Below are 15,246 nucleotides of genomic sequence, written 5' to 3'. Positions count from 1 at the left end.
CTAGTGACTATGTATATGAGTATACAGCTATGGTTTTTCTAAAGATACCACAATTGTGGTATCTTGTCACATCTTCACTGACGTGACAAGCCAAGTGTATCTTAGATATTGTGGATAAACTCTGTGAACATTTTTTCCTAAGTCTTGAATGATTGAAATATTTTTTTTTGAGATCTGGATAGTGATAATTGGAGTTAATAGAAAATTTCAGTTTTACACTTATAATTTCCTAGGCTAAGGCCTTTGCAAGGTAGAGAGGTCTTTGAGGAACTATTTCATAATTCACTTTTTGATTCCTCAAAGAGGTGCTATATTTTTAAAACTGAGATTTAATCTCTTTTCAACCAATGGGAAATTTGGTTTAGTCAGGAGGCATATTTCTATATCATATTTTCATGATTTAAAGTAATAAGATTGATTTTTAAATCAGATTTATAAAACTTGACCAGATAATAAAATCACGGAGTGTAAGCCTCTATGTTCTAAGTTTATGGTAACACATTTAAACTAAGAATAGGAATGACATCCTCAAAATTCTAGAAAAAGCAGTATCTCCCTCTGGATTCCCCATCTATTAGATCATAACTTTTTGCTGACTGTCTTTAAAGAGTATATTTTTCATCTGAGTTTGGCCTTCAAAGGCCCTCTCCTGCTACATTTTGGAAAGTAAAATAGTAAGAAACTTTTTTCTGTGCTTTTTCCCCCTTGTCACACCTTTTTTTAAGTTTTCAGATCTACTCTCTACTCTCAGCTTTCTTACCTGCATTGTTTTACCATCCAAAGCAAGACTGAGTTACTTTCTGGTATAATAACATTTGTTTGGGTTTGAATGCTTAGAACAGCTGTCTAAGCAGCTACTTCCTATTTCAACTCAATTGGTGTTCTTTTGGGCAAAATCCATAGAAATTCTGCTTTCAGATCATTAATTTTCTGTTTTTCTTCCTGGACAGTATAGAAAAACATGGCAGGCAGTGTGGTACAATGGAAAAAGCATAAATAGGTTTTGGATTCTTACGATACAGGTTCCCAAAGGTCCTGATTCTCCATGGACATGTAATTTAATCTTTTTGTATTTTAGTTTCCTCATCCATGAAGTGGAGATGTTAATATTAGTCTTGTAGGATCATTTGTAAGGGTTAAGGGAGACAATATATGTAAAGTTTTTAGACACTGAGCAAATGGTAGTCATAACAGTTGCTGCGGAAGATGTTATTAGAAGTACCAACTTTGGGTCTAGGCTGTTTAGGTTCAAATCCTGGCTCCAATACTAAATGGCTGTATAAGGCTGTGTAACTGCTACTTATTCAACTATACAATACCTCAGTTTCCTCATCTGTAAAATGGGAACAACAACAACAATAATAATATTTATTTCTTAGTGAGGATTAGGGGCTTCCTTAGTGACTCAGTGGTAAGGATCCGGCTGCAATGTAGGATACGTGCAGGAGACACAGGTTCAGTCCCTGGGTTGGAAATATCCCCTTGAGGAGGAAATGGCAACCCACTCCAGTATTCTGGCCTGAAAAATCCCATGGACAGAGGAGCGTGGTGGGCTATAATCCATGGGTTCACAAAGAGTCTGATACAACTGAGCACACACACAGGCCAGGCAATTAGGATTAAATAAGTAAGCACATATGAAATGCAACTGTGTGTGCTTTGCACAGTGTTAACTATGATGGTGACTGTGATGATAACATCATCCCTTGCTCTTTAGAACCCTCATTTAGGACACTGCATTTTTGTTACTAAAATTTCAAGTTCCCATTTCTCCTAACTGACCTTTCCACCTCAGGGCATAGTCATACTGCATATACCTACACTGTCTGCCCAAATAATTGAAAGGTCCATCTCTCTTGCAATGGGGTTCAGTTTTCTTGATTTTAACACTTATTATTCTGCTACATTCCTGGGAAAATCTCATTGACTTTCAGCTGAAACACTTATATTTTTATTTTGAGTCACAGCATATGGCTTATGGGATCTTAGTTCCCTAACCAGGAATCAAACCCAGGCCCTTAGCAGTGAAAATGTGGAGTCCTAACAACTAGACTGCCAGGGAATTCCCTCAGCTGAAACACTTATAAGCTACACGTGCAATATTCCTTGTAACTTGTCTAGATATGGGTATAGACCTGCCTCTCAATTCATGATTATATTTCAAAAAGATATGGGTTAATGTTAGGGCCAGTACATCTTTGTTCTCTTTGCAAAAGAAGCAAAGATTTATACTTAAATGGAAGATAAAATGAAACTTGATTTGGGAAACATTTCTGTACATCTTTCATTATCAGAGAATTTACTCTCTCAACTATATTTGGGAAAGCCAGTCTGTTAAAGGTGTATTGTTATTAATCTCTCTCATTAACAGATGTCACAGAGGCTTGATGCACAGTGCAGATAACACTAACCATCTGGGCCCAGCAGGGCTACTAACTAACACAGCTAAATCATTTATCACTCTTAGAAGTTAGAATATATAGTTTAAGGAAAAGTTCGATTCTTTCAACTGAAGTGAAGTGAAGTGAAGTCACTCAGTCATGTCCGACTCTTTGCGACCCCATAGACTGTAGCCTACCAGGCTCCTCTGTCCATGGGATTTTCCAAGCAAGAGTACTGGAGTGGATTGCCATTTCTTTCTCCAAGGTATCTTCCCAACCCAGGGATTGAACCCAGGTCTCCCGCATTGTAGACAGACGCTTTACCGTCTGAGCCACCAAGTGATAAAAATAAAATGTGATAAATGATAGATACTATTACCAAATATAAAGTACTATTAGGCATACTTTAAAACGCATGCATTTTAAATGTATGTTTTCAAAGCATCTCAGGTTTTAAATTACTATGTTTAGATTTTCATAACAAATTGAATTTCTGAAAACTTGCACTGTATGTCTTTGTCTTAACAGAACAATGAAAATGAAACTGCCCTACATTGTGCAGCTCAGTACGGACACTCGGAGGTAGTTGCTGTTCTCCTGGAAGAGCTCACCGATCCTACCATCAGAAACAGCAAGCTGGAAACACCTCTGGACCTGGCAGCCCTCTATGGACGGCTTAGAGTGGTCAAAATGATCATCAGTGCACACCCTAACTTAATGAGCTGCAACACCCGAAAGCACACACCACTACACCTTGCTGCACGAAATGGTCACAAGGCAGTTGTTCAGGTGCTGCTGGAAGCAGGAATGGATGTGAGCTGTCAAGTGAGTCTTCTAGTAGCTGTGCTTCCAAAACAGTGGTGTTCTTGCTTTGCTTTGAGATACAGATGTTAAAATTTACATCTTAATTATATGTTAAATTTACAGGAAGAAATATTAACATTTTTAAATCAGGCAAATGGTCCACATGTATTTTTGTAACTACTAAATTCAAAGTATCCTGCCACACTGTTGGGAAATATGAAGGGATATAAGCCCTACTCTCTAACCTCATTCTAACTTGAGGGCTTTCCACATGAAAAGTTATTACTAGATGGCAGTTATGTGTGGTCTTCTTAGTAATTGTTTCCTTTATTCCAGTATCTAGCACACAGCTTGACATACACCAGGAATTCAGTCTAATATTGAGTGAATGAAAGAAAGAAATGAAATTGGCTTTAATTTTTGAGTACTTACTTTATGTTTAATATGTTGACACATTTAGAATCTATATCTCACAGCTATCTTGTAGGATTGAGAGCTATTAAGTTTCAGTACAGAGGTGAGGAATCAGATTCAAAGACTAAGAAACTTGCCTAAGGACACATAGCTCATAAACCTAGAATGTGAATTAAGATTTACTGATTAAAGTCCAGGCCTTTTTCTACAATAATGTACTTGAGTACATGACTGATAAAGAAAGGATCACTATACCTAAAGGCAATCAGAAAAAATTTTAAAAAACTTTACCATTTGCATAGATGAAAACTTTCTCTTAAACTCTTCCTTGATCATCCTCGGAGCAGAAACCAATCTTTCCCTGCAGTGCTCACAAATTCTTGTCTTCTGTGTTATGTTCCTCCCTCCTTCTACCCTCAAAATAATTCTTAATTTCCATATTAACTCTGTACCAATAATAGTTGAAGAGTATTCTGAGGTATGGTACTTTTTACTAGGCATTGGTGATACCATGATGAAAAAATAGATAAGGTCTACATTTCCACTAAACTTACAATTTATTAAAGGGAATAGATAATCGTATAACATTATAATGTAGTAGTATAAGCGCTATGATGAGGAAGATTAGATTGATGTGGAACACACAGGGAAAGTGCTACACTTTAGGGGCAAGCAATACTTTCTGAGTGAAATTATATTTAAACTAAGATTTGACATGTAGTGTAGGTCTGTGGTTCTCAATTGTACTCCCTAGACCCTTATTATTGGGGCTTCCCATGTGGCACTAGTGTTAAAGAACCTGCCTGCCAAAGCAGGAGATGTAAGCTGTGGGTTTATCTCTGGGTCGGGAAGACCCCCTGGAGGAGGGCATGGCACCCCACACCAGTATTCTTACCTGCAGAATCCCATGGACACAGGAGCCTGGAAGGCTACAGTCCATAGGGTCGCACAGAGTTGGACACAACTGAAGCAACATAACACGCACACACGTATCCCAGGTGACTGAGTCAGAACTCATGGTGGTGCCCAGAAATCTGGTCAGCAAGCTCTCTAGGTGATTCTGATTCAGGCTGAAGATTGAGAACTGGTGGTATAGGTGATGAGAGGGCTAGGAGTTCTGTCCTGCCAGGCAGAGGGACCAGCTTTTGAGATTCTTGGAGAAGAAAACAAGAGGATGATACTGATGAAATGTTTAGTATGCTTGGAGCATGAATAAGCTACAGAAGGTCTGGCGAGAGTTGGGATAGACAAGAGGATATGGAAAGGAAAGCAAGGAGAATATTTTCCAGGTTTTTAAAGCCACATTAAATTGTTGTGATTTTATTTGCCATTAATATTTATTTACACATCTGTTTCCTCTGATAGAATGTAAATGTACAACCTCAGAACACCCCTTAACTATTCTTGGTGTAGAGTTGGTATTTAATTAATGCATGTTGAATTGCATGAGCTCACTGAATAATCAGAAAAGCCTCGTGAGGTAGGCATTACTACTCTTATGTTATATCTGAGAACAACTGAGGGTGAAAGAAGATGAGTGACTTATAAACATAACAAGGTCAAATGGCTACACAAGCACAGATATTTCACAAACTCAAGCTGTTGGATTTTGTTTATAGATCTCTTGTTTATTCCACACTCCTCTTCTGTCAGAGTGCTAAGATTACAAACAATATGTATGAATGCATAAAAGGATATAATTTTTTTATCTATAGCTTTCCTAATCTTTTTCCTTCTTTTTTTCTAGACAGAAAAAGGGAGTGCACTCCATGAAGCAGCTTTGTTTGGAAAAGTGGATGTTGTGCGAGTTCTGTTAGAAACAGGTAACTATCATGATTCCTCATGGAGCTTATCTTGCCAAAAACTATTTGTACTCCAGAAGTAGACAGAGGAAAATGACACAATCCACCTCACCCCACATTACCCTTTTACCTCACTCTAAATTGTATGTATGTAGAACCATGTAGAATTGAGCCTCAGTGTTAAGCAAAAAAACTGATATAAATGTTCATCTTCCTTTTCAATAGATTCTTTAATCAAGAGCTTTTAGAAGTGATAATTTTATGCTTTTAAATCATATTAAAATATATTAGAGAAACTACCAAAAGAGGGAGAAAATCTCTGCCTTCTATAGGAGAGAGGAACTGATCCCTGTGAAGCTGTGACAAGTGCTTAATTTATTAAATAATATATAATTTCCCCTAGATTTTTATATTGTTAACAGTGGTAAACAGAAATTAGAGTTCCTTATCCTTAAGGCGGGAGAAGGCAATGGCACCCCACTCCAGTACTCTTGCCTGGAAAATCCCATGGACGGAGGAGCCTGGTAGGCTGCAGCCCATGGGGTTGCTAAGAGTTGGACACGACTGAGCAACTTCACTTTCACTTTTCACTTTCATGCATTGGAGAAGGAAATGGCAACCCACTCCAGTATTCTTGCCTGCAGAATCCCAGGGACGGGGGAGCCTGGTGGGCTGCTGTCTATGGGGTCGCACAGAGTCGGACACGACTGAAGTGACTTAGAAGTAGCAGCAGCAGCATCCTTAAGGTGAATTTTCCTTCTAGTTAATTCATCATTAAAGTGGATTAAAGTGAAAGTCACTCAGTCATGTCCAACTCTTTGTGACCCCATGGACTATACAGTTTATGGAATTCTCCAGGACAGAATACTGGAGTGGGTAGCATTTCTCTTTTCCAGGGGATCTTCCCAACCCAGGGATGGAACCCAGGTCTCCCTGGGCAGATTCTTTACCAGCTGAGCCACAAGGGAAGCTCAAGAACACTGGTGTGGGTAGCCTATCCCTTCTCCAGGGGATTTTCCTGACCCAGGAATCGAACCAGGGTCTCCTGCATTGCAGGCAGATTCTTTACCAACTGAGATGTGAGGGAACCCCAGTTAATTCATCAACTGAGTAGCTATTGTGTGTAAGCTTCAGTGATTTAAAGGGAACCTTTTAGAGGGAAAGCTCTGAAGGAACAACAAATTAGGCTTATTTGTCTCCATATGTGTATTATGATTGAAATAAAATTGAAACCGAGGTCAGATTTTTTTTTAAGATCAAAAGGCATAGATTCAAATTTATGCTTGTGAACAATATATATGAGTCTTCTGTGTTATAAACTATATTTGACGTGTTTATTTTCCTCAGTAAAAATGTTAAAAGAAAAGTATTAGCAGACTGTTGCATTGTGATTGTTCTTATGCAAAGTTGAAATTTCATGTATATGTAACTTTGATAGGTAATGCAATGATATAATAAATGAGGTAATCAATTAAATGTGTGCTGGTAACATATTTCCATACAAATTTAAGCAAATATGTAATAATTTTATTATAATGAATTAACTTTTGAGGCCAGATCCTGAAAACTGGCTTTTGTTTACAGTTAGATATTTGGGAAGTTTATAGACATTTTTGCTATTTGCTACATTAAACTCTTTATAGTAAAACCTCTTTACCATAAATATTTTCAGAATTAAAAGGATTCCAAAGGTATTTCAGTTACAAACATTAGGAAGTTTGCTTATCAGGTATTTGATGAGTATTGCTGATATTGAATATAATCATGTATAAATAAATGTGGAATATTTTACTTAGTATTTGGACAATAATTCAAAATAGTCCTACTTTTTCAACTTCTGTGAATGCTAAAGTATTCTAAGACTGCTGTTATATTGCTTATATGGTACATTATTGTTATTTAGATCATATTATACAGAATATATAAATCACATGACCTTTATACTTTAGGAATTTACTTTCTAATATTTTTCAACTTGATAGTCTATAATTTAGTTAAGTAGTTATAACCTAAAATAGCTGTAATCTGAAAAGTTAATGTTTGAGTCAGTGCCCTCTAAGAGTTCATTATAAAAAAATGTTCCAAATCTTTGGCATCAGTAGACTTCCATCTTCTTTCTTATTAAAAGTGTGTGTGTGTGTGTGTGTGTGTGTGTGTGTGTGTGTGTATGTGTGTAGGGCTTAATTAAAAAAAAACTGCCTTAAGTGCTTTGTCTGTATACTTTTGAAATTAGAACAGTTATGTATTGACAGTATCTTCTGGTGATACTCCACTATGTACATCTAGTGGATTTTTCTTTTTCTTTCAGGAATTGATGCCAACATAAAAGATAGCTTAGGTAGAACTGTCTTAGACATTTTGAAAGAACATCCATCTCAGAAATCTCTCCAGATTGCAACTCTCTTACAAGGTAAATAGTATTGAATGATGGATGAGTTTGCCTTACAGTTAAGATTAAATTAAAACTGTCCTAGTTTTCTCTTGAGTTTCAAGTTAACATTTACTTTTGAATGAAGTTACTATTTGCATTTTTTTTTTGTGGTAGACTTTTAAACTAAAGAATAATGAATACCTTTTAATGTGTTATTTCTATTTTTCAACTAAAATATTTTTTTCACTCGATATTAAAAAGTATTTTTAATTAAACCCTTGTAATAAATATGTAGTTATGACTTGAAGGTATTGGGGCTATAAAGTGGTGATGATGAAGTATTATCTTACATTTGAATAATGCTTTAAGAATTTTCTGGCTTGGATTTTCTATTATTTTGTCTGATTTCTGTAACTGTGAGGTAGATCAATCAAATATTATTCTTCTTTTTGTACACAAGGGAAATCGAAGCTCCAGGAAGCTAAGTGACTTGCTCAAACATATATCCTATTCCAAGTGGTAGAACTGATATATAAATGCTGAATTAACAACAACAAAATTGTCCTTTCTTGAAAGAATGCAGATTATTTGCTACCAAATCCAGTAATACAAGATAATTCAGTCTTACCAGCCTATGGGTTATTAAAGATCATTTGAGTATATCTGTAGTTAGTTTTGGTTATTAAAATAGATCTGCTTAATGTTTGACAACCATCTGGGCACTATTTTTTCATTTGCAGGATACATACTTCCTCATTTGATTTTCTCTTTTTCCTTGGTGGTTAGGCCTGATGCGCAGTGTGTTCTCTTAAAACTACAGATGTTTTTTCTTTCCTTTGCATTTAGCTCCTACACTGCTCAGTGTGGATTATTCCCTACAGTCATTATAGATTGGCTGTGAGTGTAATAAAGGGAGATGGGGTGGGTTTCATAGGATATCAGTTGAGAAGCTGAAGAGCAGCTTTGTCCTTCAGAAAGACAGATGAATTAAAACCAAGTTGGGCAGGAGACATGTAGATACAAGAGTCCACAAAGACTGAAGAGGGAAAGAGAACAGACTCACTACAGGAGATCATTATGTTCTTTTCTCTCGTTATTTTCCAAAACCTCTCAGAAAACTTCAAGCCCCTACAATTTTCTTATTAATAAAGAAGTTAATTGCTAGTCAAGTGCTATAGAGATAAATCAGAGAAGAATACAAGTATGATTCTTCACATTAATTCAAATTAAAATCAAGTTGAATGAAAGCTGAAAAATAAAAGAGTGGTATGCAACCTTTAAATCAGTCGTTGCCTTCTAGGAACTTTGTGTTTCATATTTGATTTTTGCCTCTAACTGAAGTTAAAAAAAAACTGAGACTTGTGCCTAATATATCTTTTTGGAGAAGCAAATAAATGCTGTCCACTGAAAAGGGGGCATGACATAATTACAGACACTTTTAACACATTGCATTGGTTCAACTTAGATGAAAATGTTATTATATAGGTGTTCTCTTAAATAGTCACGATTTGTTCATTAGGTATGTAAATTTGTGATAGAGTATTTGCTATTTCTTTGCATTTTTATAGTTATTGTCACATTTTAGAATGTGAACTTTCTCTGCATTCCTGGTGTTCAATCACTGGCACATTTAATATCTTATGAAAAAGTTTGTCATTGCAGTAAATACAATTTATAGTAGGTAACATTACTGCCTGGGTCAAAAATTGTAATGATAGAATGCCATATGCTGCTTTCTTTTCCTAGCAGAATTTGCCTAGTAGAGTTGCTCTTAGGTAGAAACTATTTGGATAATATGAAGACACAGGTGGTTGGCATGAAAGCACAAAGAGTCTTAACTGAATTTTAAGAAAAAAGGGGTACCTTCTGAATAAAGAAGCACAAGTAAAAGATACCCTTGGTGAGGAGTCTATTGATTTAATCCCTTAGAGGCTACAAACTGTGAGGAATGCCTTTTGGGCGATAGCAGATATAACTTGTTTAGATCACATACTTTTGGCTCATGCTGTATTTCTGTAAAATTAAATTAGCTTTCAGCATTTAAAAATCTAGGCTTTCAGATAACACTCCAGAGTTTTGGTTTCTCAAAAAATGCAAGCTTTCATTTTACTTCATGGCTGAACTTTAGATGGTGCATCTCCTCTCTGGTTAACCAGGCTCTGTAGGCTTTCTGTTTTTTTTCTGTATCATTGAGATTAAATGTTAGTTGACATATATCCCTGCATTCAGATGCTGTTTTCTTTATGACTGAGAGAAAAGTAAGATGATTCTTATATCTATCTGTGTTTGCTACTTACTAGCTGAATAAACATGGCCAAATTAATAATCCTTCCCCTTTAGTTTTCATCTTTAAAGCTGAAATAATAATAGTGCCTGTGTCATAGTTTTGAGAAGATTAAATGAGTTAATTTATATCAAATACTTAAAACAGCACTGAGTGTATAGAAAGCAATATTTAAGTTTTATTATTACTATGTCCTCATCAAAGTTGGAAAAATGAATGAGGTGCTGAATGCAGAACACTGCTTCAAGAATAATGCAAAAAACATTATTTTTTTGTTGAACTAAAGTTCAATATGCAATTATGTTTATCTCACAAGATTGTAACACCACTGCAAATTAAGCTTATCCCACTTCATTTATTTATGTTACCTGACTGGTTGTTATATGCATCTAAATTTTATATCCCTGTTTATGGACATGGTCTATTCAAAGCATCAGTCAGAGAGTTTTAAACCTCCAGATAGAATATATTTAAGGAAACCAAGGATGTTATTGTATCTTCAACCGTACATTTATTTTTAAGGAAAGAATGTGACAGAAGTTTACTTTTCATGAAAAGGATTCATGAGTCTCTCCTGAAGTATTTTTTCTGTTTTAATTAAAAAGCTTTAAATTAATAGCTCATCATGAAGATCTTTCACTTTGGTTTTTTGAAGTTTTTTTTGAAAAACTTAGGATATGAAGAAATAACTGAAAAAGTGACCATCAAAAGTAAAACCAAGTTAGAGTTTTTAACATATATGAATTCAAGTATGTAATTTCAAAAACTTATATACACAGAATATTTAGAAGGCATGGGAAGACCAACAGTCCTCGAAGAGCACATACAGGAAGATATGACACAAGAAACACATATTTCGTCTCCTGTTGAATCTCCTTCCCAGAAGACCAAAAGTGAGTAGCTAATTGTAAAACCCTTGAGATGATATTAAACTGTTATGCACAGTTTTATGTTGTATGTACAAAAGGGCTCAAACTTGTGAAAATTTAAGGTCTAATAATTAAGGTCTAATATATCTTATACTCTATATTATATCCATTATTCAGTCAATATTTATTGAGCTCCTACTGTTTATCAGACACTATTCTTAGTCCTGAGATATAGTGGTGATCAAAGGAAATAGCAATCCCTGCTGCCATGAAGCTTACATTGAGTGGATATTTCACAGTTGACTTTTTCCCCCTAAAATATTTTTTTTAAGGTAGACTAAGAGATGGACCGTGAACTTCCTGATGTTCAAGCTGGTTTTATTTTATTTTTATTTTTTGTTACTTTACAATACTGTATTGGTTTTGCCATATTGACATGAATCTCCATGGCTGTACATGAGTTCCTAATCATGAACCCCCCTCCCACCTCCCACCCTATATCATCTCTCTGGATCATCCCCGTGCACCAGCCCCAAGCATCCTGTATCCTGTATCGAACATAGACTGGCTATTCATTTCTTACATGATAGTATACATGTTTCAATGCCATTCTCCCAAATCATCCCACCCTCTCCCTCTCCCTCAGAGTCCAAAAGTCCATTCTACACATCTGTGTCTCTTTTGCTGTCTCGCATACAGGGTCATCATTACCATCTTTCTAAATTCCATATATGGTTTTAGAAAAGGCAGAAGAACCAGAGATCAAATTGCCAACATCCGCTGGATCATGGAAAAAGCAAGAGAGTTCCAGAAAAACATCTACTTCTGCTTTATTGACTATGCCAAAGCCTTTGACTGTGTGGATCACAATCAACTGTAGAAAATTCTGAAAGAGATGGGAATACCAGACCACCTGACCTGCCTCTTGAGAAATCTGTATGCAGGTCAGGAAGCAACAGTTAGAACTGGACATGGAACAACAGACTGGGTTCCAAATAGGAAAAGGAGTATGTCAAGGCTGTATATTGTCACCCTGCTTATTTAACTTCTATGCAGAGTACATCATGAGAAACGCTGGGCTGGAAGAAACACAAGCTGGAATCAAGATTGCTGGGAGAAATATCAATAACCTCAGATATGCAGATGACACCACCCTTATGGTAGAAAGTGAAGAGGAACTAAAAAGTCTCTTGATGAAAGTGAAAGAGGAGAGTGAAAAAGTTGACTTAAAGCTCAACATTCAGAAAACCAAGATCATGGCCTCTGGTCCTATCAGTTCATGGGAAATAGATGGGGAAACAGTGGAAACAGTGTCAGAGTTTATTTTTGCGGGCTCCAAAATCACTGCAGATGGTGACTGCAGCCATGAAATTAAAAGACGCTTACTCCTTGGAAAAAAAGTTATGACCAACCTAGATAGCATATTCAAAAGCAGGGACACTACTTTGCCGACTAAGGTCCGTCTAGTCAAGGCTATGGTTTTTCCTGTGGTCATGTATGGATGTGAGAGTTGGACTGTGAAGAAGGCTGAGCACCGAAGAATTGATGCTTTTGAACTGTGGTGTTGGAGAAGACTCTTGAGAGTCCCTTGGACTGCAAGGAGATCCCATCAGTCCATTCTGAAGGAGATCAACCCTGGGATTTCTTTGGAAGGAATGATGCTAAAGCTGAAACTCCAGTACTTTGGCCACCTCATGCGAAGAGTTGACTCATTGGAAAAGACTGTGATGCTGGGAGGGATTGGGGGCAGGAGGAGAAGGGGACAACAGAGGATGAGATGGCTGGATGGCATCGCTGACTCGATGGATGTGAGTCTGAGTGAACTCCAAGAGATGGTGAAGGACAGGGAGGCCTGGCGTGCTGCGATTCATGGGGTCGCAAAGGGTCGGACACGACTGAGCAACTGAGCGGAAGTGAACTGAACTGAAAAAACATATATCTTGAATGTAACTGCTGTTTGGTTTTTTTTTAGAATAAATCATTGGGATGCTTTGTGAGTATAATTAGAAAAAAAACGAGTATTTGCGTGTAATCTATGAAATATTCATGTCCATAGTTGATGCATATTATATGTCTGTTCCTTCTTTATCCCTTTATTAGTTATATAATTTGTTTAAATATGTTCTACTGTTTGTTTTTGTTGAACCTAGAAAGTAGAATCTCAGCACTATTTCAATAATGTTGAATGAATTCTGTCACTAAAGTATAATGCCCACAAATACTTGGGTTGAGGTCCCCAACCTCTAGAATCTAATGCCTGGTGATATGAGGTGGAACTGACATAATAGTAATAAGTGCACAGTAAGTGTAATGTGCATAAATCATTCCCAAACCATCCCCCCAATGCTGACTGTGGGAAAATTTTCTTCCAGAAACCAGTCCCTGGTGCCAAAAATGTTCAGGACCACTGTTCTAAAAGACTGTTGAAATTAAAGGCTATTATAGGTGAATTTTAGGAATTGTAGTTCCAAATGATTTTATTTATTACATTTGTGTAAACCTTCAGTACTTATTTTTATTTTGATAGAGAAACAAATAGACAAAATTGGGATTTCTTTTTGTCTTTTAATATTATTGTACTAATTATGGTTTCAGTTCAGTTCAATTCAGTCACTCAGTCATGTTCAACTCTTTGTGACCCCAATGACCACAGCACGCCAGGACTCCCTGTCCATCACCAACTCCTGGAGTTTACCCAAACTCATGTCCATTGAGTCGGTGATGCTATCCAACCATCTCATCCTCTGTCGTCCCCTTCTCCTCCTGCCTTCAATCTTTCTCAGCACTAGGGTCTTTTCAAATGAGTCAGCTCTTCGCACAAGGTGGCCAAAGTATTGGAGTTTCAGCTTCAACATCAGTCGTTCCAATGAACACCCAGGACTGATCTCCTTCAGAATGGACTGATTGGATCTGCTTGCAGTCCAAGGGACTCTCAAGAGTCTTCTCCAACACCACAGTTCAAAAGCATGAATTCTTCAGTGCTCAGCTTTCTTTATAGTCCAATTGTACATCCATATATGGCTACTGAAAAAACCATAGCCTTGACTAGATGAACATTTGTTGTTAAAGTAATGCCTCTGCTTTTTAATATGCTGTCTAGTTTGGTCATAAGTTTTATTCCAAGGAGCAAGTGTCTTTGAGTTTCATGGCTGCAGTTTCCATCTGCAATGATTTTGGGGCCCCCCAAAATAAAGTCTGTCACTGTTTTAATTGCCATGAAATGATGGGACCATGTGCCATGATCTTTATTTTCTGAATGTTGAGATTTAAGCCAAATTTTTCACACTCCTCCTTCACTTTCATCAAGAGACTCTTTAGTTCTTCTTCGCTTTCTGCCATAAGGGTGATGTCATCTGCATATCTCAGGTTATTGATATTTCTCCTGGCAACCTTGATTCTAGCTTGTGCTTCATCCAACCCAGCGTTTCTCATGATGTATTCTGCATAAAAGTTAAATAAGCAGGGTGACGATATACTGCCTTGATGTACTCCTTTTCCTATTTGGAACCAGTCTGTTGTTCCATGTCCAGTTCTAACTGTTGCTTCCTGACCTGCATACAGATTTCTCAAGAGGCAGGTCAGGTGGTCTGGTATTACCATCTCTTTCAGAATTTTTCACAGTTTATTGTGATCCACACAGTCAAAGGCTCTAGTGTAGTCAATAAAGCAGAAGTAGATGTTTTTCTGGAACTCTATTGCTTTTCTGATGATCCAGCAGATGTTGGCAATTTGATCTCTGGTTCCTCTGCCTTTTCTAAAACCAGCTTGAACATCTGGAAGTTCACAGTTCACATATCACTGAACCTTGGTTTGGAGAATTATGAACATTACCTTACTAGTGTGTGAGATGAGTGCAATTGTGCAGTAGTTTGAACATTTTTGGCATTGCCTTTCTTTGGGATTGGAATGAAAACTGAGCTTTTCCAGTCCTGAGGCCACTGCTGAGTTTTCCAAATGGTGGCATATTGAGTGTAGCACTTTCACAGCATCATCTTTTAGGATTTGAAATAGCTCCACTGGAATTCCATCACCTCCACCAGCTTTGTTCGTAGTGATGCTTTCTAAGGCCCACTTGACTTCACATTCCCAGATGTCTGGGTCTAGGTGAGTGATCACACCACCATGATTATCTGGGTGTGAAGATCTTTTTTGTATAGTTCTTCTGTGTATTCTTGCCACCTCTTCTTAATATATCCTGCTTCTGTTAGGTCCATACCATTTCTGTCCTTTATTGAGCCCATCTTTGCATGAAATATTCCCTTGGTATGTCTGATATCTTGAAGAGATCTGTAGTCTTTTCCATTGTATTGTTTTCCTCTAT

At 37.0% G+C, this 15,246-nt stretch overlaps 1 protein-coding gene across 1 annotated transcript in view; it reads left to right on the top strand.

Moving 5' to 3' along the window:
• Positions 1 to 15,246, top strand: part of ANKS1B (ankyrin repeat and sterile alpha motif domain containing 1B) — a 1,150,548-nt gene that overhangs the window by 173,539 nt on the left and 961,763 nt on the right. The window contains exons 4-7 of the mRNA XM_052640785.1: positions 2,910 to 3,206; positions 5,347 to 5,422; positions 7,710 to 7,811; positions 10,836 to 10,949. Coding sequence (XP_052496745.1) covers positions 2,910 to 3,206; positions 5,347 to 5,422; positions 7,710 to 7,811; positions 10,836 to 10,949 — 589 coding nt within the window. The remainder of the gene's footprint in view (positions 1 to 2,909; positions 3,207 to 5,346; positions 5,423 to 7,709; positions 7,812 to 10,835; positions 10,950 to 15,246) is intronic.

The sequence above is a fragment of the Budorcas taxicolor genome, chromosome 5 (assembly GCF_023091745.1).
Source record: "Budorcas taxicolor isolate Tak-1 chromosome 5, Takin1.1, whole genome shotgun sequence".
NCBI lineage: Eukaryota > Metazoa > Chordata > Mammalia > Artiodactyla > Bovidae > Budorcas > Budorcas taxicolor.
This window is presented reverse-complemented; position numbering and strand designations above follow the sequence as displayed.